Source organism: Neomonachus schauinslandi, chromosome 9 (genome assembly GCF_002201575.2).
Source record: "Neomonachus schauinslandi chromosome 9, ASM220157v2, whole genome shotgun sequence".
NCBI classification, from domain to species: Eukaryota; Metazoa; Chordata; class Mammalia; order Carnivora; family Phocidae; genus Neomonachus; species Neomonachus schauinslandi.
In genome coordinates, this window is record NC_058411.1 from 84255524 (window position 1) to 84278855 (window position 23332).

General features: G+C 46.3%; 2 protein-coding genes across 15 annotated transcripts in view; one reads left to right on the forward strand and one right to left on the reverse strand.

Annotated features, from left to right (window-relative positions):
- The window catches only part of PPIP5K1 (diphosphoinositol pentakisphosphate kinase 1), a 41161-nt gene extending 31238 nt beyond the window's left edge, over window positions 1-9923 (reverse strand). For 9 of the 11 annotated variants that reach the window (XM_044918398.1, XM_044918396.1, XM_044918393.1 and 6 more), the window contains exons 1-16: window positions 9777-9923; window positions 9123-9318; window positions 8592-8682; window positions 8299-8384; window positions 7816-7970; window positions 7583-7684; window positions 6969-7130; window positions 6734-6855; window positions 5579-5680; window positions 5251-5337; window positions 5062-5137; window positions 4808-4917; window positions 4640-4722; window positions 4341-4472; window positions 4053-4174; window positions 3578-3760 (exon numbers count right to left, since the gene is read on the reverse strand). In XM_044918398.1, coding sequence (XP_044774333.1) covers window positions 3578-3760; window positions 4053-4174; window positions 4341-4472; window positions 4640-4722; window positions 4808-4917; window positions 5062-5137; window positions 5251-5337; window positions 5579-5680; window positions 6734-6855; window positions 6969-7130; window positions 7583-7684; window positions 7816-7970; window positions 8299-8384; window positions 8592-8682; window positions 9123-9318; window positions 9777-9923 — 1956 coding nt within the window. Of the gene's footprint in view, window positions 1-3577; window positions 3761-4052; window positions 4175-4340; window positions 4473-4639; window positions 4723-4807; window positions 4918-5061; window positions 5138-5250; window positions 5338-5578; window positions 5681-6733; window positions 6856-6968; window positions 7172-7582; window positions 7685-7815; window positions 7971-8298; window positions 8385-8591; window positions 8683-9122; window positions 9319-9776 lie in introns of those variants that run through there. The other 2 variants (XM_044918400.1, XM_044918399.1) reach the window with 1 other exon arrangement.
- Window positions 9924-16839: 6916 nt separating this feature from the next.
- On the forward strand, window positions 16840-23125 carry CKMT1A (creatine kinase, mitochondrial 1A). 4 transcript variants are annotated; one of them, XM_021695375.1, is made up of 10 exons: window positions 16840-17033; window positions 17859-18176; window positions 18824-19022; window positions 19226-19321; window positions 19698-19919; window positions 20054-20139; window positions 20258-20381; window positions 22220-22354; window positions 22556-22681; window positions 22884-23125. In XM_021695375.1, exons 2-10 carry the CDS (start codon window positions 18028-18030, stop codon window positions 22998-23000), a joined length of 1254 nt encoding a protein of 417 aa, XP_021551050.1. In that variant the 5' UTR covers window positions 16840-17033; window positions 17859-18027; the 3' UTR covers window positions 23001-23125. The 4 variants fall into 4 exon arrangements, with proteins under 4 accessions (XP_021551050.1, XP_021551051.1, XP_044773833.1 ...); XM_044917898.1 differs by lacking the exon at window positions 16840-17033 and adding an exon at window positions 17586-17667 and having other exon boundaries at window positions 17892-18176; window positions 20054-20077; window positions 20331-20381; XM_044917897.1 differs by lacking the exon at window positions 16840-17033 and having other exon boundaries at window positions 17841-18176.
- The last annotated feature ends 207 nt before the right edge of the window (window positions 23126-23332 follow it).

Consider the following 23332-nt stretch of genomic DNA (forward strand, 5'->3'; position numbering starts at 1 on the left):
ATCTGGTTGTAGGCTCACTCTGATGAGGATTCTTAGGCTACAGGGCATACTATCAGTTCTAGGATGAGGGGACTGCTCTAACACACAGTCATCTAAGAAGGGTTGAGGGTGGGCGCCTGGGTGGCTCAGTTGGTTAAGCGACTGCCTTCGGCTCAGGTCATGATCCTGGAGTCCCGGGATTGAGTCCCGCATCGGGCTCCCTGCTCGGCAGGGAGTCTGCTTCTCCCTCTCCCGCTCCCCCCTCTTGTGCTCTTTCTCTCTCTTACTCTCTCTCTCAAATAAATAAATAAAATCTTTAAAAAAAAAAAGAAGGGTTGAGGGTAAAAGTCTTAGAATCCAGAGGAAATAAAATAGACCTAGGTTCTTTTTTTTTTTAAGAGAGGGTTGGGGAGGGACAGAGGGAGAGAGTCTTCAGCAGGCTCCATGTCCAGCATAGGCACCCCCTATATGTATTTTAGAACCCCCAATAAAAGAACCTAGGTCAGGGCACCTGGGTGGCTCAGTTGGTTGAGCATCCGACTCCTGGTTCTGGCTTGGGTCACGGTCTTGGGGTGGTGAGATTGAGCCCCACGTTGAGCTCTGCGCTGGGCCATAGAGCCTGCTTGGGATTCTCTATCTTTACCTCCCTCTGCTCATGCACTCTTGCTCTCCATCCCCCCCCTTCTCTCAAATAAATAAAACCTTTAAAAAATAAATAAATAAATAAATAAAATATACAAGGAAAATACTGGGGAGGGGCACCTGGCTGGCTCAGTCAGTTAAGCATCTGACTCTGAAATTCAGCTCAGGTCATGATCTCAGGGTCCTGAGATGGAGCCCCGCATTGGGCTCTGCACTGAGCGTGGAGCCTGCTTGAGATTCTCTCTCTGCTCTCCCTCAGCCTCAGCTCCCCACCCTGCTTGCATGCGCTCTCTTTCTCTCTAAAAAAAAAAAAAAAGAAAGAAAGAAAAGAAAATGCTAGGGAATAAAGATTAAACCAAAACCTTTCAAAATCCCCACAGAATGTTTCATGAGTGGGTAACAGAGATAACAAAATCTTATTCCTCCTAACAAAATGCTAGCTTGACCTAGAGCAGAGGTCCTGCCTCAGAGCTAGGTTCCAGCTCAAGCTTTCAGGACAGTGACAGTCAATGAAGAATGGGGAAGGGAAAAGAGGGCTGTGGGTGGAATGCACACATTCAATTAGGTCCTTTTTGCTAGCAAAAAGAAGCAAGGGAGAAAGAAAAAGTACTTTATTTAAAAAAAATTTTTTTTTTTTTTAAGATTTTGTTTATTTATTTGACAGAGAGAGACACAGCGAGAGAGAGAACACAAGCAGGGGGAGTGAGAGAGGGAGAAGCAGGCTTCCCGCAGAGCAAGGAGCCCGATGCAGGGCTCGATCCCAGGACCCTGGGACCATGGCCTGAGCCGAAGGCAGACGCTTAACGACTGAGCCACCCAGGCACCCCAGAAAAAGTATTTTAGCTTTTTAAATTTGACATTGAGCAATGGATTGGGACATAAGAGAGCAAGATCCTGCCCTTATCAAGTCATGCTCAGAGAAAAACACAAAAAATGGACATTCTCCAGGCAATGTGCACAGCTACTTAGCTCACTGAAGAACCTATCAGAAATGGTTACACAATACTCTGAATATACTTAATGCAACTGAACTGTATGCTTAAAAATGATTCAAGTGGGGGGCACCCCACTGGCTCAGTCAAAGAGCATGCAACTCTTGATCTTGAGGTTGTGAGTTCAAGCCCCATGTTGGGTGTAGAGATTACTTAAAAATAATTTAAAAAAAATCTTTAAAAAAAATGATTCAAGTGGTACTACAATTTAAAAAAATTTTTTTTCTTTAAAAAAGAACTCATCAGAAATGAGCTACCAGTGGTAGGATGGTATAAAATCACCGTCTGGCAAATGATCTCCAGTCAATCATGGCAGGATACATAGGAAAAAAAGATGACCCTGGGGAATGGCATCCACTGTGATTAATACTGTGAGGCAGTACACTATGGTGGCCAACAGCCTGGGCTCTCAGGTGAGACACCTTGGGTTCATACTAGCTGGGTGTCCTTGGAAAGGTCACCTAAATTCTTCTGAGCCTAGATTTTCTCATCTGTAAAATGGGAGAAAAGTAGTACAGGTCCACAGTTCTTATGATGGATTAAATATGGTCATTAATTCTCTGTCACCTTCCCCTTGCCTAGAAACTGCACTGGCCCTGTGACTGCTTAACCAATAAACAACAACAACAATAACAACAAAACCACAAAGTTACATTGCATTAACTAATTCTGGGCCTACACTTTAAGAGTTTAGAAGGGGGGTACCTGGCTGGCTCAGCTGGTGGAGCACACAGCTCTTGATTTCAGGGTTGTGAGTTCAAGCCCCACATTTGGTGTAGAGATTACTTAAAAATAAAATATATTTTAAAATTTATTTGAGAGAAAGAGCATGAGCAGGAGGGGCAGATGGAGAGGGAGAGAGAATCTCAAGCAGACTCCCCAGTGAGTGGGGAGCCTGACGTGGGGCTCGATCTCACAACCATGAGATCACAACCTTAAAAATAGGGGCACCTGGGTGGCACAGTTGGTTAAGTGTCTGACTTTTGGTTCTGGCTGGGTCATGATCTCAGGGTTGTGAGATTAAGCTCTGTGTTGTGGTCCACATTCAGCGCAGAGTCAGCTTAAAAGATTCTCTCTCCATTTCCCTCTGCCCCTCCCCCGAAGTGTGTGTGCATGTGCGCTCTCTCTCTCAAATAAAGAAATACAATTTTAAAAATAATAATAAAAAAATAAAATCTTAAAAAAAAAAAACAGCTTGGAAGCTTCTGGTTTTGGGGTGTCCTAAGCTACCATTTAAGAAGTCTGGCTACAATGCTAAGAAACCACATGGAGAAAACATATGGAGAGGAGAGGCTCTAAGATTACAGGGAGAGCAAGAAGAAGGAGAAAGCCCAGCCATCTCAGCAACCCAGTCGAGCCTTCAGATGGTTTCAGCCCCAAAACCTGGCTAGTATCTGGACAGTTTTAGGAGACAGCCCAGTCAAGACCAGCTGAGCCTAGAACTATGAGTAAGATAACAGAATGGATATCATTTTAAGTCACTGAGTTTTGGGGTAGTTTTTTATGCATCAATAGATAACTGAAACATTATTTCATTCAGAATCCTTGGGACCTGCTGAGTTTTGGAACTGAGACTTTTTCAGACTTTAGGAAGCTAATATAGTACATATGCCACATGTTATATAGTATCTCCAACAGGGCTTAGCGCATAACTAAACACATTTACATTTCTGCAGCACAATATATGACGATTCACACTAAACAAAATAAATACGAATTAGAAATAGTCTTATCATGTCAGGTTTTGCTACCAAATGAATCTTGGTGCCAAATCTTTTTTGCTGTTGAAACTGTGGATAAGAGATTGTAGGCCCATACTTACCTCAAAGGGTAAGGATTAAATGAGATAATGTATGGAAAGCAGTGCCTACCATGTAGTAAGCACCATTACTGATCACTATTATTTAGAAGTCCAGGAATTTGGGATGGGGGTATGCTGGGCACAAAAATAGGGAGAGCCTGACCTGATCGTAATCCTCAGGACCAAAAGGGGCATCCTGCTGCAAAATATGGTGCAGTCGAGCCTTCACCCGATGCTGGCAGCTGCTCAAGGAATCGCCATCACTGTCCAGGAGCCCATTCATGTTGGCACTCTTCACCATTTGTACCAAAATGGGTGTTAGCTCTCCTTCTAGAGCCAGAAGGCCCTGGAGAGGAAGCACAACATCTATTAGTTTTCCTTCCGGTCTACGTCCTCTAGGCCTACACGGTCCCAGAGATCAAATGGGAGCTGGCTTGGAGAGGAGGGGTACAGGTCAAGGGGCCTACCCCCACTAATTATTCTCAGCTCATTCTCAGTAGTATAGAATGGGTCAAACACAAGCAGAAACTTCTCTGAGTCAGCACATAAACATCCTGACATTTTCCAACTAGTTCTCCAAACTCTCGGTTTCTCTACCTAACGGAAGCTGGGACTCTGGGAGAACTGTAAGTGTGCACCTTGGCAAAGGCTGCAGCAGTCATTTGGACACGGCCCTCATCAGAGGCATAGATCTTGAGATCGTGGCGGAAAGTGCTATGGAGACGAAGCAGCCCACAACCGGGGAAGCCAGCATAATCACCTGGGGGTAAAGGGGAGGAATAGGAATGGACTGCTATAAATACCCACATGGAAGGAAGAATGCTCTTTCCCCCATTAACTTCCCCATTGCCTCTAACTGTTCATTCCCCCAACTTATTCTCTAATCATCTTATCCAAGCCCTGCTAGTTACCTCCAAAGTACTCACCCTGTCCTCCAGGGTACATGCAGCGAAAAGCTCGCCCCAGCTCCTCAGCCTGAACACGGCCAGCAGGAGTTAGTTCTCCACCCCACTTCAGTACTAGCAACAGAGATGGGGCCAGGGCCTCTTGCTGTGGGTCTGCAGGAATAAGGGGCAGTGAATAGGTCTCATCTAAGGAAAATAGTGGAGACATCTAAATGTCAGGTCTTCTGAGGAGCCCAGAAAGGTGATTTAAGGTAGAGGTCATCTAAAGGTTTAAGAATAAGAGACCTGAATGGTAATGGGAAGGGGGTATTATATCTTACCTTGCCCCTCATTAGTAGCTTTTACTCCATGAGGGTAGTAAGTCAACTGCACCTTCCGGTTGATGCCAGAGAAATGACCATACCTGTAGGATAAACTCACAGTTTACTTTTTACCCCAGCGCTCAGTTCTCACTGTCATTGGCTCCCCTTTCCTATCCCCTTTCTCACATCTCCAGCACAGACTTCAGCTGCTCTAGTTTCCCAGTCTTCTCCTCGATCTCACCACCTGGTTCTTTCTCCAGTTCAGCCAATAACAGCCTTGTGATATCCAGAACCTCCTAGAGGAAATAACAGGATATCCATACAGGAGGCCAAGTCCTGACAAGTTACCCTTTCATCCTGGCCTCTCATTGAGGCCCCCAATCCTATTTTCTCTAACTTTCCCATAGCACTGCTCCTCCCAGCCAGATTCCACATGTTACCTGTAGCTGCTCAGGCCGCTTCAGTTTTAATTTACCCGTCTTGTAGCCACCATGTTTTTCAAATAGACTGAAAAACCTGAAGAAATAAGGAAAAGCTTCAGTATGGGGTAAGACCGTTAAAACCTTGGGGAGCTGCCCCATCCCCATCTCCCTCACAAAAACCTGTCTAAATTAGGACATTCTTCCTACCTTGGATGTGTCACCTCCATCTTCATTTTCTGTTTGGGGGTACGATCCCCATGACGGATAATTGCAATGACACAACGAAGTTCCATCCTAAGATAGAGAATGTTGTTAGAGCCTCTCCTTCCCACACCAACTCCCATCATTTCATCTTATTTGACATGTCAAAGAACAGAGGAAAAACTATCTGAGATTAGGCAAATAGGTAGGGTCAAGGAAAATGCCTGGAAGATACCCAGGCTCCACTAGTCAGATGGTAGAGGGTCAGAAAGTAACCACTGGTCTGACTCAGGTGCCTTAAGTAGGTTACTCCAGATTTTATACTTTTGCTCACATAGTGCCAGATGTGGTAGGGACAATGGGAATGTCCTCAGCCTCTGTGGGGATGGACCATGGGATCTGGAACTGTGGAGCAAGCTCCCGCATGATGGTGTTCCTAGAAGAAACATGAAGAACTGTATGAAAATGAATGAACCAGAACCACACATGTGAATAAAGCTCACAAAAACTAGCAAGTTGTAGAATACATTATATAAAGTCTAAAAACATGCCCCCCCAAAAAATGCATAGATGTAATAAAAGTATTAACAAATGCATGGGAATGACAGGGGCGTCCGGGTGGCTCAGTTGGTTAAGTGTCCCACAGTTGGTTTCAGCTCAGATCATGATGTCATGGGTCTTGAGACTGAGCCCCACATCAGGCTCTATGCTCAGTGGGGAGTCTGCTTGAGATTCTCTCCCTCTGCCCCTTCCCCCACTTTCTCTCGAGTGCACATTCTGTCTCTCTAAAATAAATAAATTTTTTTAAAAAATGCATGGGAATGACAAACACCAAATTAAGGATCGTCGTTATCTCTGGGTGGGAGGGAAAGGGATGTAATTAGCAAGGGGTGGGTAGGGGCCTCAGCTATATTCTTTTTTTTTTTTTTAAGATCTATTTATTTATTTTAGAGACAGAGAGAATGTGAGTGTGGAGAGGGGCAGAGGAAGAGGGAGAGGGAGAATCCTTAAGCAGACTCCCCACTGAGTGTGGAGCCGGACACAGGGCTTGATCCCTGGACCCTGAGATCATGACCTGAGCAGAAATCAAGAGTCGGCCACTTAACCAACTGAGCCACCCAGGAGCCCCAATTCTTAATATTCTATTTCTAAAGCTTGACGGTGAATACATGAATACTCACCATATGCATCATTCTTTCCACATTTTTAAATATCATGTGGTGAATTTTTTTAAAAGAAAAGTTTTAAAATAGTGTATGTTTAGTACAATAAATATAATTTGTTTATATATGGTAGAAGAAGACACAATGGTATGTATAAAACTGTTAATAGAGTGCAGCGTTAGGAAGGCAAGAGGGCTAAGGAGCCCTTTTTCTATTTTCCTTTTTCACTCTTAAATCCTTTTTTACACTATTTAAAATAAAGCAAAAGCTTTCTAACTTTCTTCTCTAAGCCCATTCTGCCCAGTCCAGACCACTGTGTCTCTTACCCCAGAATCTTAGCACAGTCGTCATAGTATTTCATCGAATTCTTGACAAAACTGAAGCCATTGACATCACACACAAAGGAGTGACCATTGGCACGAAGAAGGTCAAAACCACAAACTGTTTGCTGCAGTGCAAAGAGGCAAGATGAGAACAAGAGAGCCACTCTTTCTTCCCAGACCCCTGCTCCTGTCTCGTACCCTCACTCCACAGCACCACCCACCATGGGCCCTCCTCCACCTTAAAAGCTACGCAGACTTTCCTGGCCACCAGCTTTTCCATGGCAGTCAGCATGACTGGATATCGAATCTCTTTCCCTTCACTGTCTCGTTCGACCTTCCCATCCAGAGCTGGAGATTTTCTGGCTTCAGCATGGGCATAATCGGGCCCCACTGTATATACCTGCAGGTACATAGCATCACTGAGTATGCCCACTGCTCATCCTGTATATGAGAAGATAATATGAGCACTAGGTCTGTAAACTAGTTTCAGAGTAAAAACAAAAACAAAAACAAAAAAACCCTGAGTATAAAGAACAAGGAGACTGACATTTTTCTTACTGGTCCCACTGAAGTATCCTTATGAAGGTTTCTCTTTGGGCCTCCAGAGCTATTACCTAGTCCTCGTTGAGAAATAACTTACCAACATTATACCATTTTCCACGCTACACTTGCCCTTGCTCTGATAGTACAATGTAAAGGTCTACTTCTCTCAATATCTTCACCTGAATATGAAAGCAAATCACATTCATGCTTTATTTTCTATGACTCTCTCCATACACTTCCACTTGCTTCCCATGCACCCCATCCCACCCAGACATTTATGACTACTTAAATCCCTATATCCACCATAACCTTGACATCTGTGCCATCTGTTGGCATAAACTCCTCATAGATGTATGATCCTGTCTTTCGGACACTGCTCTCGGGAGAGTAAACGCTGCTTCGGCTGCCAATCTTCAGGAAGAAAAAGAAGGAAAAAACGTTGCCTCCACATTGTCCCCAAATCCTCCAGCTTCCCTCCCCACAACCTCATTCTTGTCCTTCAATCTATCTGACTTCCCCAAATGTTCAAATGTCTCCCATACCTTACGGAAGAGGCGCTGACTTCCTCCTCCAGCTGAACTGGGGTAGTAGATGTAAACATTATGGTCCTCTGCACTCACTGGCTTCTCCACAAAGGGCTTGGGAAAGACAGCTCCATTTACCTCTACCTGGTCTTCACCTTCTATGAGGTTGCATTCTGAAAGACAGGTATGTGGTCATTTCCAGGGTTGAGAATTGTAGAATACTTCCAACTCCCATTTCTCTGAGTTTTAATCTCCATAACCCCCAAATTTCTATGACCTATCTTAGTAATAGATATGGTAATATCTATATGGTATATAAATATAGTAGAATCTACCTAAGAGGTCCAAGGCTCTGTTCAAGGACCCATAGCTCTAACTCTACCCATAATCCAATAACCAAAGGCTCACTGAGATAAGTAGTACATGGAGATGTCTAGAGGATGGACAACTGCGCTAAGTCACAGAATGCAAGGACAGGACTGGACAAAGCCAGGTACTCACCCTCAGGCCGGGCAGGGTCACGGTTGAGCACAGCATATCGAGGCAGATCAATACCCTCCTCCTGCAGGATCCGGTACACCTCCCTCCTGTTGCCCCCAAATAAATTAGCTGGGAGAGGTGGGAGACAGTGACCAAGGGAAGAGGCTAGGGATTTCATTTGCTCAGGAACGGGTAGATATCAGGGTATAGAACTCAAGAGGGCATGTTACAAAAATTTGATCCTCCCAGAGTGGGCTCCATAAATAGGCATGATCTCCGGGCTACCCATCCCACCAATCAACAGAAAGCTATACCTATCCTGGATGTAATACTGCATAGCCAGGTCATTGATAAGAAAGGGGTTTCGAAGCTTGGAGTAAGCAACAGCTTTGTCCAGAGGAAATCCTGGGATAGAGAAAGGAGATAGATCAAAGTAAAAACGTGAAAGAGAGTGAGAAAATGGCAAGAGAAACAGAGAGATGTATAAAAGCTAAAGTTGCCACTAAGCTCCTCTACCCATCCAACCCATCACTTATCCTTCTGCCCAACTTCCCAAGTCTAGAATATCCATCAGGAAAAAGTGAAAAAGATATTTTTAGGGTCCTTCCAGAGACACACAATTCTGTCAGAGATCCTAAGAGCCTTAGATCCTGAGGTTTGAATGTGGCCTTCAAACCACCTCCAGCAACTCTTCCATGACACAGGGAAAGCAAATCCGCCCTGCACTGTTCTCCAATGTGTCAGGAAGAGCTGATGACCTCTGTACTACTTGACAGTAAGAACCTCATTTCCCAGTCTAGCATTCCCAACTCCATTCCCTCCCATTTTCCTTCACAGACTCCAACCTTTGGAGTGGAAAGAGATGAGGCAGTGGCAAGATGGCCAGTTTTCCACAGGTTCGTTGAGGATCACATCTTCTCCCAGAATGATAACAGTTAGGTAGTCAAACCTGCAGAGTCGCTCTAGGATTTGGGTCATTGGCTTGGACTTGGATTTCTTGGTCATGGCACAGATGCCAACAATGATCTGAGGTTCAGGAGGCTATAAACAAGAAGTGCTGTCAGGAACTTAGGAACTTCCCACCAAGACCATCCCTATTAGGGAACACTGTCTCATCTCCTTTGAGCACAGAGTTTCTTGCCAGGACTTTGGACCTATGGGGAAATGCTGTCTCCTAACTTAGGTCTAGAATGGAGTGCGTGTAGGGATTCCTACTGCCTAAAGAATAGGAGTCTCCACAGTAGGAAATGTGTGCTCAGGCAGAAGAGCCAGAGAACCAATAACCATGACACAACAGGACGAGGGCATAATGGCAGGGGATTCAAAGATAAGTAATTTAACCAATCTCTACTGCCTCTCCACTTAATCAGGATAGGGCTTCTTTATGACAGGAAATCTATGCATTTAGAAAGAGCAGAGAAGTGTCTCCAACCAATGGAATTTCAACTCTCCATGAAAGGGGTCCCAACACCAAGTTACATTATTTTCCTTAGTCTTACCACTTCATCCTCCTCATCCTCAAGGAGCTCGCTGTCACTCTCTTCTGTCCTCATGCCTATTCCACGGGTGCCCAGCCCCTCATCTCCAGCTCCCAGGAAGAAGTGGGCTGTGGCACTCTCACCCTCACTGGCCGGCAGTGACCACATCCCCGCCGGAGCACCCACTCATCCCGTTCTGCAATGGAGGGTATCCCATTAGCTCAGAATCCAAACCCCATGGCAGTGGTGGGGATGGGGCATGGGGAATGATAAAATAAAGAGGGAACCACAAGGAGACTAGGGGAAACAGGAAACAAAACTATGGTAAAAAGGAGCAACGGGAAAAGAGGCACGTGGGCTATGACTTGACATGACTAAAGATCCCTAAGAGAAAAGCAAGGTCTCCCTTTTCCTCTCCACTCACCCCACTCCCAACCATGAGACTGGTGAGAGGATAAGTAGGTTAACCCTTACAGTGCTGGCATGTCCCTGATTCTGCCAGCAGGAAACACCATTAACTCCAGCAGCAAGTGGAAAAGGCAGTTCCTCATGGAAGGCTACTGTTGATTCCTACCAGAAGAGAAGATTAGAGTGGCATTTCCAATTTTTGATTCATTCCAAATGTTCCTATCCCTTCACCATCTCCCCACAGTAGTGTTGAACTCAGGGATTTAATTCAAGAACAGAGGGAAGGAGAGAGCTCAGCTAGCTGCCTTTGACCTTAAGCCCCATCTTCATTCCTACAAAGGATTAACTCAAAAAACATTTATCTAGGGCACCCTGTGTTTTTTTTTTTTTTAAGATTTTATTTATTTGACAGAGAGAGTGAGAGAGCACAAGCAGGGGGAGCAACAGAGGGAGAGGGAGAAGCAGGCTCCCTGGTGAGCAGGAAGCTGTGGGGCCTGATCCCAGAACCCTGGGATCATGACCTGAGCTGAAGGCAGACGCTTAACCGACTGAGCCATCCAGGCACCCCGAGGGCACCCTATGTTCTAAGCATTATATCAGAACATTAAAATCCTCTATGTCCCCTGTCCCTCCTTCACGTGCTCCACTTTAAAAGACAAATGCCCAAGTCCAGAAAATCTGTCAAGGAAAGAGGTCTAGTGTTGACTGGGAGGTTGAGGATACGGGCATGCATACAATTGCCTCCAACCCATTCTCAGACCAAAATTTCAGTTTTCTCTCTACCATGTCCTGGTACTACAGACCCAAGTCTGGTCTAGGCCGAGGTCCCTTACACCAGAAGCTACAATAGGAAAAAATTCTGTCTAGAGCCATAATCAGTGAGAGTATCTTAAGACTTATACTTGAATCAGAACAATCTGGTAGTTCCATTTCTGCATACATACACCTACCGTAGTGGTTCTTAACTAATTGTGATTATGCTGGTTATCGGACATTTGGTAGGAAGCATTTTTGGTTGTCACAGCTGGGAAGGTGCTATTGGCATCTAATGAGTAGAGGCCAAGGATGCTGCTTCACAGTTTAAAACGCATAGGATATTCCCCCACAACAAAGAATTATCTAGTCCAAAATGTCAGTAGTGTCGAGGTTGAGAATTTCTGCTATAAAAAACTCTCCCGGACGCCTGGGTGGCTCAGTTGGTTAAGCGACTGCCTTCGGCTCAGGTCATGATCCTGGAGTCCCGGGATCGAGTCCCGCATAGGGCTCCCTGCTCAGCAGGGAGTCTGCTTCTCCCTCTGACCCTCCGCCCTCTCATGCTCTCTGTCTCTCATTCTCTCTCTCTCAAATAAATAAATAAAATCTTTAAAAAAAAAAAAAAACTCTCCCACATAACAAGACATGGGCAAAGATGTTCATAACCTCACTGCTGGTAATGGGAAGAACTGAAAACTCAGAGGTCACAAGTAGAATGGATAAATACACTGTAGTACATACAAATGATAAACAGCGATTTTTAAAAATGAATCAAAGATTTAACAATATGGACAATTTCCAAATGCAAACTGCAGAAATACACATGCAGTACAATTCAGTTTGCATAAGTAAAAAATATTACATGTATTTATGACTGTATACATAATTAGTAAAAGTCTAAAAATATGGACTGGAAAGAAAGACATTAAAGTCATGATAGTGGTTACCTCTGAGAGGGGAAAATGGAACTGAGAAGGATCTGAGTAGAACTTTCCAACCTTATCTGTAATGTTTATTTCAATTTTTTAAAAAAATCTAAAGCAAATACACAAAAGGTTAACATTTGTTAATACTAAAGTGCAGGGATATGGGTATGCTGCTTTTTTCCAAAAATAAAATTGAGTCAGCCAGCAGTGATTTTTCACATTCTCCAAAAGTTCTCAGAAATACTAACCAATGACTCTAATGAAAGCCAGAAACACCTTAAGTAAACGGATTTCGTCTTACAGACTTTTTAAATGGTCTCCAACAATTATTTTGTATTTTTATTTAAAACCCTTCCATTGCAAGTGGGATTTGCACCTTTAATTAGAAAGAGCTAACCTTTATGCAGCCCTTAACCTTTCTAGTCTTTACCATCTGCTTGTCTCCACTGGTCAACCACAACATGCTCCTTAGACTTAACATTTCCAGTTGTCAGGGCCCCTGGGTGGCTCAGTCAGTTAAGCGTCAGAATCCAAGTCATGATCCTGGGGTCCTGGGATTGAGGCCCAGTTGTGCTCCCTGCTCAGTGGGGAATCTGCTTCTCCCTCTCCCTCCCCGGCTTGTGCTCTCTCACTCTGACTCAAATAAATAAATAAAATCTTAAAAAAAAATTTCCAGTTGTCTATTGCAGATCTTATACATACACTCCCCCTCCTGATTAATAGGCTATTTCTTTGAACTCCTTTTTAGTGACCTGACCCAACTTCCATGATTTGTGGCATTCCCAAGGTCCCTGTATAGTTTAAGCAAGCAGAATTTTCTTGCACCTTTATACTTTATCTGAAGCAGGGGTTTTCTCTCATGTCTAAGATTCCTAACCCTTCACCCTTTTTTCCATTAAATCCTTCCTGGTTTTCTACTGAATGTATATAGTCATTTTCCTGAAATTCTATTATATAACTTTATAACCGAGGATGGTAATAGAATGGGAAGAGTCTGTTCACAAATACGGGTCTAAAGAGAGACGGAAAGGCCTAAATTCATACTTAACAAAGCAAAGATAGAAGCCTGACAGAAATAGCTATGATATAAGCCAGGATTTATTTAGATGTACCTCTGAGAGAGGCTGGGATTTGATGTGGTATTCCAAGAGCTATTCCCCAGTTTTCTGTGCCCTTCTCCCCAACCCCCTCTCCTTCAATACTTTGTTGCAAAACAAAAGAAAACTTCTCGCTCTACAAAAGGGCTAAAGGGCAGTCTAACTCCTGCCTGAATCAATGCAAACGGATGGAAAAAAGGGAGGGTCAGAGGTGGGGAGAAGATAGGTAGGTAGGGAGAGAGGATGGGGCAGACGGGTAATCTCAGAAACACAGATGTTAAATCAGATCTGAAGAGGGGGTAGAAGAGAGGGTAAACTGCGTAACTTTTTTATCCCTTAGAATTCAGGGTTGTTTGCAGTAGTCCTCGAATTTCCTTAATCACCATGCACTTAATAGAGGGCACCATTAGTGGTGAAGGGGAAACCTCAATACACAGTCCAAGCAGGAATATTTCCAACATAGTAAAACTCCTCAGGCCACCAACACGATCTTCTTCCCACCTAAATTCCCTCTAGATGCAATGCTTACTCCTTCATATATACCCATATTCTGACACTGATGAATTGTGCTGATGCCCTTGTTTATCAACCCACTCATGCTCCTTTCTTCCCCTAATTTGCTAAAATGACTCTCCACTGACCCCCCCCACCACTCACGACACTGCTGCCCCTCCCCCACACTGATCAACTAATCCAATTAATAATCCAACTAATCCTCTCACTTAGTGATTCTCCAGTATTAAGCAGCCCTCCAAACCCGCCGATGAGTCACCACACTTGGTAACGTATTTATATCGAACCCTCAATGATCCCCCACAAAGAATGCCTACGATCCATTCCGTCCTTACACTAGCTCTCTCCAGGGTCCCCTCCTCTCTGCAACAAGCCCAGCCTGCAGCGATCCTCTCCCGCGTCGACTCCATTCCACCCTTCCTCACACAGACCTCCCCACCCTGACCTGCTCCCCTGCTGCCTCCGCTCCTCACGCAGGACTCCCTCTTCCTCCCGCAAATCCTCAAACCCCTCTCTTCTCTTGCCGACCCCCTCCGGTGTCTCTCCTCACACAGCTCCCGGTCACGAATGCCGCCCTCCGATGCGATTCCACCAGCCTTCGCCCGCCCCCGCCTTACTCTCCCTACGCTGACATTGAGGCCTCTTTCCTGGGCCTCTTTCCGAATCTGCCCCCAGCCGGTACTAAACACTGCCCTCAGCACCACCAGAGCCCACTCTACCCAGCCCACCGCCTCAGATACCGCCCCCAGCCCCCAGCCACTCCCCCACCGCCCCCGGCCCTCGCTCACCCGCCTCCCTGCGTTCGCGCAGCCGAACCTGCCGTCAGCGACACCTGACAGCAGCCCAATCAAAGCGCGGCTTCTCTGCCGTGTCACCAATCAGCGGAGGGCGCGCACCGGCAACAGAGTCAGGCTGCGTTGGCCTGCACTGCTGCGTGGAGGAGGGTGGCCCCTAGCGGCTGTAGGGAGGGAGTGCAACCTGATGCTCCCCTCCCTCCGATTTCTGCGTTGGCACAGCCCAGATGCTTCGTTTAGAGAGAGACTTTACAGTGAAACCAAGAGCAGGGAAGAAGCAAGATGCAGAGGAAGAGGTACAATTTGTGCCATTGCACGTCCTTGAGAACAAAGCCAGGTTTTCTGTTTGTTTTTTAAAACAAAAGGAGTATGACATACTTAGCCAATAGATGTAGGTTGAAAATGTTAACAGATGTAGAGTAGACTGGAGACAAAAAGAGACAATGAGAAAAACAAATCGGAAAATTAAGGGAAGGAACAAAGACACTTATTTATGGAGGAGACAACAAAAAGGATGGACATGGAAGACTGGGCAAGATGGTTCCCATCTTCACACTGGGCTTGTTCTTTACCCCTCCCCCAGCCTTGGAACCAGACAAACCTGGGTTTGAATCCTGGCCTTGCCTTTAATAGCTGTGCAGCTTTGGACAAGTCACTGAACTTCCCTCAGCCTCCATTTCTCCGTCTGTAAGAGAGTGGTTTAAAAACCTAATCAGGGGTGCCTAGGTGGCTCCATCGGTTAAACGTCCGCCAGGACCGTAGGATCGAGACCCTCATCGGGGTCCCCTGCTCTACAGGAGCCTGCTTCTCCCTCTCCCTGTGCCTACCACTCCCCCTGCTTGTGCACATGTGCTCTCTCTCTGTGAAATAAATAAATACAATATTTAAAAAAACCTAATCATAAGGTACTGATTATATGAAAGCATTTTGTATATGTTTGCATTTTTATTCTTTTTTTTAAGATTTTATTTATTTATTTGACAAAGAGAGACACAGCGAGAGCAGGAACACAAGCAGGGGGAGTGGGAGAGGGAGAAGCAGGCTTCCCGCCGAGCAGGGAGCCCGATGCGGGGCTCCATGCGGGGCTCCATGCGGGGCTGGATCCCAGGACCCTGAGATTATAACCTGAGCCGAAGGCAGATGCTTAACGACTGAGCCACCCAGGCGCCCCTGCATTTTTATTCTTATCTTTTCATTCTTACTTAGGTTTCCCTGGCCAAGACAATCCCAAGTTCCATGTTTTTCCTCTGCAACTTCAGGGATCCTACCACTTTTCAGTCAGGTGCCTCATTATACTGACCCCAAGGCATCCTGAATGAGATAGGGATGATTCTAAGGACCGTCCCTAAGGAAAATAGAATCCTCCTTAGTTCTGCTCAGGCTCATGTTCTCTCCACCACTCCAACCCTTCAAACAAGTTATTAAAACATCTTCTAGTTAATTAACTTGTCTTCTCACCTCCCCCGCCCCCCGAAAAATGTAGGCTCAGTCCCTGGTCATCCATTGGAACAATCCAGTTCAATGAAATAATACATACAAGAGTTCCTTAAAATTGTAAAGTGCTTTATAAATGTTAAGTAGTATTGATATCATTATCATTAAAGAAATCAAATATATATATATATCAATTACTTCCTGTATGCCATAGGATAATTTTTTAAAGTGAGCATTAATACATTATGTGGCTGTTAGAGGCTCACAGGGAATAAGAAAAGTACACAAATACATGTCTTTTCTCAGCGGAGCTAGTACTCAAATTTGGACAGCTAGTCTCCAGACTTGAGTGCTTTCTCTATTCCTCTGGGCAAGTCTTATTTTTCCTTCTGTAATTCTCTCTTCTTGTTTCCTACCTCTTTAATCTTAGTAACCACCCTCTCAATCAAATAACAACACTACTGCTCTGAAAGATTATCTCCCTTCTTTATCTGGGTAAATATACACCATTCCAAGTAATTATATTTGCTTGCTCATAACTACTCCTTAACCTAGACACTGAGCCCACAGGTAACATTTTCCATCTCTCCAAAAGTGACTCTAACTGTAGAACTCTATTCTCTGATATTTGTTCTCTTACCAGAAGAAGGAATTAAGTGACAGACACAGAAGAGAGGGGGATGGCTTCTAAGGATACCAAGAAATGAGGAAGGGAGGAAAAGGAACACAGGAGAAGCCTGAGAGGAATAAAGGGAATCTCTCATCAGTGGGGCCAGAGGACAATGTGAAGGGAATTTATCTTTCTCAAATAAGATTTCCAAGTATCTTACTATCTTGTGGGTACAACAAGATAGCTGAGAGAAGGGACTAACACCATCATACGTACCCCACCTTAACTGACTTTCCATACTGAAGCCCCACATCTCTATTTTGGCTCCAGCATTCATTCTCTTTCCTGCCAGGACAAAGGTCAAGTCACACATAAGTCACACTTTGAACTGTGGGAACACACCCTCTCAAATCTGAATACACACCTTGTGAGGAGAGAGGACAGAAGACCAGTAGGAAGGCAGAGATTCCCTGGCAACCTTAGCCCTTGAACACCACTCCCCTTTACACTCTGTATTAAACAGCATTAGGGAACCAAGAGAAGCAACACTTGTGGTGGTTGGACACCTGTGCCTGCCTGTCCTATTCCTACACGTCGTCATCTTACCACACCCTTCACTTCACCTTACACTCCCCTCCAGCCCAGGAACTGGAAGCTACAAAGAGGGAAGAGAAGGGAGAGGAGAAAGAGGAAACTAACGATTCCCTGCCCAGCCCCAGCTCCATACCCAGGGCGACCAACAGGTAGGCAAGCTTGCAGAGAATACTCAGAGGGAGTCCTGTGGGCAGCAAACACTTCTGAATCTGGATAAAGCACGAAGAATTAAAAGTTCGAAGGTGAAGTAGAAGATGGAGAGGAGGGGAGCGGGGAGGAAAGCTGGAGATCATGAGAAGTGGAGGCAGGACAGGGCTTCAGGCTTGGGGGCTGAGTGGGGGTAGGGAACACAATATAAATGGGATAAGAGTTAATGTTTCTCGAGTTCCTCTCAGGGAATTCTTCCACAACCTTGTGAGAATAGCACAGGTGTGGCAGAAGGGTGCCTTCATCCTCTTCCTGGTTCTAAGGAAAAGGTGACCTTGAGCACCAGCCGTCTTTCCCACTATCTGCCTCTGTGTGCTTCCTTCTTGTCTTTCTCTGGTACCTGTACTTATTCCGCGGTTTCTCCCCACGGCCGCCTCCCCTGAGATTATGAAGAGGTTGCTGGGGAAGGCCGAAAACTAGAGAAGAGGTTGTACAATGTCACCCTTTAACACCCAGAGTGACGAATCGGGTTCCCGATTAAATGGAGAGGCTTGGGGGAAGGGTGTTTAGCCTTTCGCGGGTCCCCTCGGGTGCTGTCCTGTACTTGGTGCTGAAATCTGGGCGACCTCGTCTCAGGTGGGTCCGCGTCCCCAGCCTAGAGTTGGTCCCCTAATCTACCTGTCGGTGCTTCCCACCTCGGCCCCCGCACACCTAGCGCGGTCGCAGGCGGAAAGGCGGGGCCTGCATGAGCGCCACCCCTGGAGACTGCGGCTGGGGCCTCCCTCTCCTCCACCGCCCGCCGCCAGCTCATTGCGCCTCTCCTGCAGTCTGGTTGGAACCCGCTCCCTCTCCGGCTCCAGCCTCCACTCCGGCCCCCATTTCGGCTCCAGCCTCGCACCCAGTTCCGGCCCTCAATCTTCCTGGTTGCATCCTCCCTCCCCGTTCCTGCCCTGCGCCAGCTCCAGCCTCGGGATTGAGTAGCCCGTCCCTCAAGCCATGGCTGGTCCCTTCTCTCGTCTGCTGTCCGCCCGCCCGGGGCTCAGGCTCCTGGCTTTGGCTGGAGCTGGTTCTCTAGCCGCTGGGTTTCTGCTCCGCCCGGAACCTGTAAGAGCTGCCAGTGAACGACGAAGGCTGTATCCCCCGAGGTATCAGTGTCTGAGGCGCAGGGGTGTGTGTGTGGGGGGGATGGGGGGTGGTGACGGGAACGAAGATGGGGATGGAGATGAGGACCCGGGCAACAGAGAAGGGTTATAATCACGAAGCCTCTGGAGTGGAGTGCTGTGCAATCTGGAGACCTCAGTGGGTTAGGGATTGAGGCCAAAACCGTGAGGCTAACGCATTCCTGGGGACCTGTAACGCGCAGTCCCCGCCCCCAAGACCCGTTCTGGCCCTGTGAGTTCTGGCTGCCCCTACTCTGCCCAAATCCCTAATTGAGAGACCAGTAACTATCCTTTTCGCTTTCCTCCATCTCCTTTCCTGCTGTTTCCCCCCATTTCCTGAATTCCCCTCTTTGGTCTTGCCCTTCCCCCATCCCTGATGCTGTGCTAATGGTAGGAAAGAACTGAGCAAATCTGGGGGAATTGAGCCGGTCGCTCAGAGGAAGCTAGAACTGTTGGGAAAGAATAAACCCTGAAAGTCCCTAAAGAGATTACCAAGGTTTAGGCTCCCTCTAATCTCCGCTCCTCACAAGGAGCAAAGCCAGATATGGATAACTGGATAGCTCCCAGCTGACTGCACTGGGTCTAGGCCCCCTGTGCCCTCCCTCCATGGTTACTGGGTACCCCCTCCCTAGCGCTGAGTACCCAGACCTCCGAAAGCACAACAACTGCATGGCCAGTCACCTGACCCCAGCAGTCTATGCCCGGCTCTGCGACAAGACCACACCCACTGGTTGGACGCTAGATCAGTGTATCCAGACTGGCGTGGACAACCCCGGCCACCCCTTCATCAAGACTGTGGGCATGGTAGCTGGAGATGAGGAGACCTATGAGGTAGGGGGCCCCCAGAGTCTCCCTGGTGACCCAACTCATCTTCCCAGTAATCCCAGCTCCTTCCCCCTACAGACCCTTCACTTTCCTTTAAGGCTGGACCTTCCATACTCACGTGTTCTGACCCAGTGAAATCAATCCACAACTAAAGCCTGGAAAGGGATCTCCTCTTCTTAACCACCCTCTCCCTCTTAATTCCCCATCAGGTATTTGCTGAGCTGTTTGATCCTGTGATACAAGAGCGACACAATGGATATGACCCCCAAACAATGAAACATACCACTGACCTGGATGCCAGCAAGGTAGGTCAGATATTCCCCATCTGATTTGCATTGCCTTATGTACAACACTGTTTCTCTAATCCCTTCACCTTAATTATTTCCTGACTCGGAGTCATTAGACTGCTGAGCTTTTAGTGTTGGTGTGGGGGGAGGAATTGTATCTTAAGAAGCAGTGGATATGGAGAGGAGAGTGTGGATGAGAATGACCATACCCCAAAGTCAGCAGTTTGAGGGAGGGTTCATAATGCTCCCTTCAGTTGGAGTACTTGCTCGTTGAACGTCTCCTTCCAGTGCATGCAGTGAGGGTCCCTACAGTCCTTAAGGTCTCTCCTTCCCCTAGGCCCTCAGTTCCCACCCACTGTGTCTGTGACTTATATTAATTTCTCTTATTCCCTAGATCCGTTCTGGCTACTTTGATGAGAGGTATGTATTGTCCTCGAGAGTCAGAACTGGCCGAAGTATCCGAGGACTCAGTCTTCCTCCAGCCTGCACTCGGGCAGAGCGACGAGAAGTGGAACGTGTTGTAGTGGATGCACTGAGTGGACTGAAGGGTGACCTGGCTGGACGTTACTATCGGCTCAGTGAGATGACAGAGGCTGAGCAGCAGCAGCTTATTGATGTGAGGGGCCTTGAGAGGGAGCAGGGTTGAGGAGCAGATGGAAATTAGAGTCAGAGGGGAGGGTGGGCCAGATGAGACAGAGGCCCAGGGGCTACTGTGAAGATTCTTAAACCAAGTCCTTTTACTTGCCTCAGGATCACTTCCTATTTGATAAGCCTGTGTCCCCATTGCTGACTGCAGCAGGAATGGCTCGAGACTGGCCAGATGCTCGTGGGATCTGGTATGAGGCTTACCTTACCTCTTTTGTCCCCATGCTGTTAAGTGCCTTTTATTCCTCTATCTCTTCCAGTTCTTGACCTGCCTCTTGATCCCTGTCTTTTCCTCTTTTCTGCTTTCAGGCACAACAATGAGAAGAACTTCTTGATCTGGGTGAATGAGGAGGATCATACACGGGTCATCTCCATGGAGAAGGGTGGCAACATGAAGAGAGTGTTTGAAAGATTCTGTCGAGGCCTCAAAGAGGTTGGAGAAGAATGTATAAGGGAACTAGGTGGGAGGACATAAGGAAAAACCAAAGACTAGACTGTATAATTTATCAACCAACTCAGGACACTTTTGATGGCAAAGGGGATCACTGTCAATCACTTCAGGACAATATATCAGGACTGTCCAGGGAAAACCAGGATAGATGGTCACCCAAGAATAGAGAGAAAGAATGTCATGAGCCTAAGGTAAATAAAGCAGTTGCCAGATAAGACAAAGAAGGAATAACTGAGATAGTGGGTCAGTGCCCGGGATGTGTGGAGTGTGCAGATAAGGAAAAGTTTGAGCCTGGATCAATGTAGGGAGTGAAAGATTGGTGTATTCGTGATTCCACTGTAACTACCCAGTTCTGAACCAAGGTAGGCCTTGGCTCTGGATTCTGTCATTCTTGCTAAAGTATCATGTCTAGGGTTTAAGCTGAGAGTAGGAGGGAGACCGGGGAAAATGGAAGATGGAATGGCTTAAGTTCCAGAATGTGTGGCTCTACAGAATTCCTCAATCTTACATGGATTAGGTCTCCATATTCTATTCTAGATTAGAAATCCCCATAAACCCAGTTCTTATTGTATGTTCTCATATATACAATTCTATTTTGGACCTGTAAAGACAGAGAGCTCCTCCTCTTTTATATTCTAGCTGGGAAGTTTTTATTGTTTTTGGCAAATAACAGATAACCTATTTTGACTTTAAGTGGGTAGGGAAGTACTTTTCAAATGATATGCCTCAGGTTTCTCATCTGTAAAACTGGGATAGTAAAGCTTCCTACATTTTATGTTGTTGTGGGGATTAAATGAGATAATGCATGTAACATGCCTGGCCCATAGTAAATGTTCAGTGTTAGCTCCTGTTATTATTATTTTTTTCTAAAGATTTTATTTATTATTTGACAGAGAGAGACACAGTGAGTGAGGGAACACAAGCAGGGAGAGTGGGAGAGGGAGAAGCAGACTCCCCGCTGAGCAGGGAGCCCGATGCGGGGCTCGATCCCAGGACCCTGGGATCATGACCTAAGCCGAAGGCAGACGCTTAATGACTGAGCCACCCAGGCACTCCCTGTTATTATTTTTTAATGGAAGGGTTTCCTCTTGTTCAGCCTATTAGATAACCTCCCCCCATGCCATGGTTTTTTCCTGAACTATGAATAGGGTCCCCTTTACTCATGTTAGGTAGTTTTCATGTCCATCACTCTGGCAGATCCCCATCTCTTGAACTCTAATGGTCATCTCCATGATTAGGATGCTGAAGTGAAACAAAACACCCTTCCCATACTCCCCTCTCCAACCCCTCTTGCACACCCATAAGTATGAGTCCGGTTCTTCTGGACTGTTTGCACCTTTCTCTCTGCCTTCTCACATGTACTTTTTCCACAGCTAACAGAAGGCTTTCTTGCCTCTTCCTATTGCAAAGCCTACACCCTCATTTTATGTGTGAAAGAACCCTTCCAAACTCTAGGCTCATTAGCAAAGCAAAGATAATCCATGCATGCTGAGCTCATTGAATAATCATCCCTTTCTCAGTTCAGTTTACCACCTCCACTCATTTCCCTAGATCATCCCGAATGCATCATTCTCCCAAGTTTCTCTTCTTCCACACACAAGATATTTTGCTGTAATCTCACCATTATGGCCTTGCAACATCAAAATTACCTTGTATGCATGATAATAACAAGCCACTTACACACACACACACACAGCAATGTCATTCTTTCACAGCCCAAGTTTCTGGTTCTAGATATACTTTTAGAGTTCCTGTAGGTCTGGCTAAGGGAGGGTTCACATATCCCTGACTTTTCACTAACAGAGCCTTTATGGACTCAGGTGGAGCGGCTGATCCAGGAACGTGGCTGGGAGTTCATGTGGAATGAGCGTTTGGGATACATCTTGACCTGTCCGTCTAACCTGGGCACTGGACTTCGGGCAGGAGTGCACGTCAAACTGCCCCTGCTAAGCAAAGTAAAGGAATTGTGGGGTTAGAGCGGGGTGTGGGTGAGGAAGGTGGCTGTGTGTGGATGGGAGGGTGGGAGCATTTTGGAAAGGAGCCAGACATATTATGTCTGGAAAATGTCAGGGGAAAGAGCTCTGAGCATGTTCAGGGTAAAACAAGTCTCTGCCCCCTATTGACCCCGCCCCCAACCCCTATCTCCTCCCCTCTAGGATAGCCGCTTCCCAAAGATCCTGGAGAACTTAAGGCTCCAAAAGCGTGGTACTGGAGGAGTGGACACAGCTGCCACAGGCAGTGTCTTTGACATCTCTAATTTGGACCGACTGGGCAAGTCAGAGGTGAGATCTTAGGGATTAGGGTGAGGAGAGGCATAGGTCTGTGGGGGTTGAAATATGACGGTGAGTGGGCCCCAGGAATCTGAAATGAAATTCAGGTTGAGTGGGGAGGCAACTGGAAGTGAGTTCCTTGAGCAGGCAAATCAGTGCTAAAGAATAAAACTCAAGTTATGGGAAGCAGAGGTCAAGGGTTAGTGTCCTTCAGGTGGAGCTGGTGCAGCTGGTCATCGATGGAGTAAACTATTTGATTGATTGTGAACGGCGTCTGGAGAGAGGCCAGGATATCCGCATCCCTCCACCTCTTGTCCACAGTAAACATTAAATCCCCCTCCCCAGAAGATGACTCAAGATCCCCAGGAGTTCTGCTCATTCTAATGTGGCCCATTCTACTTGCCTTGGATGCCCCCAACTCCTTCTGTCCTAGTAAAGACTCCTTGCTATGCTCTAGCTGTCTGTGTTATTTCTAATGGTTGGGGTGAGGAGGGTCTAGCCTCCAGGAAAGGAAAAAAAGCAGTGGGGTTATTTATGATGGAAAGAAGACTCCAGATATGGCATGCCAGGAACACTGATTCTCAGGTGGGTGGAAAGCATTAGCATTTTACCCATATTCCTCATCAGCTTCCTGAGGATAATTAGAATGCATTTCCATTTGCA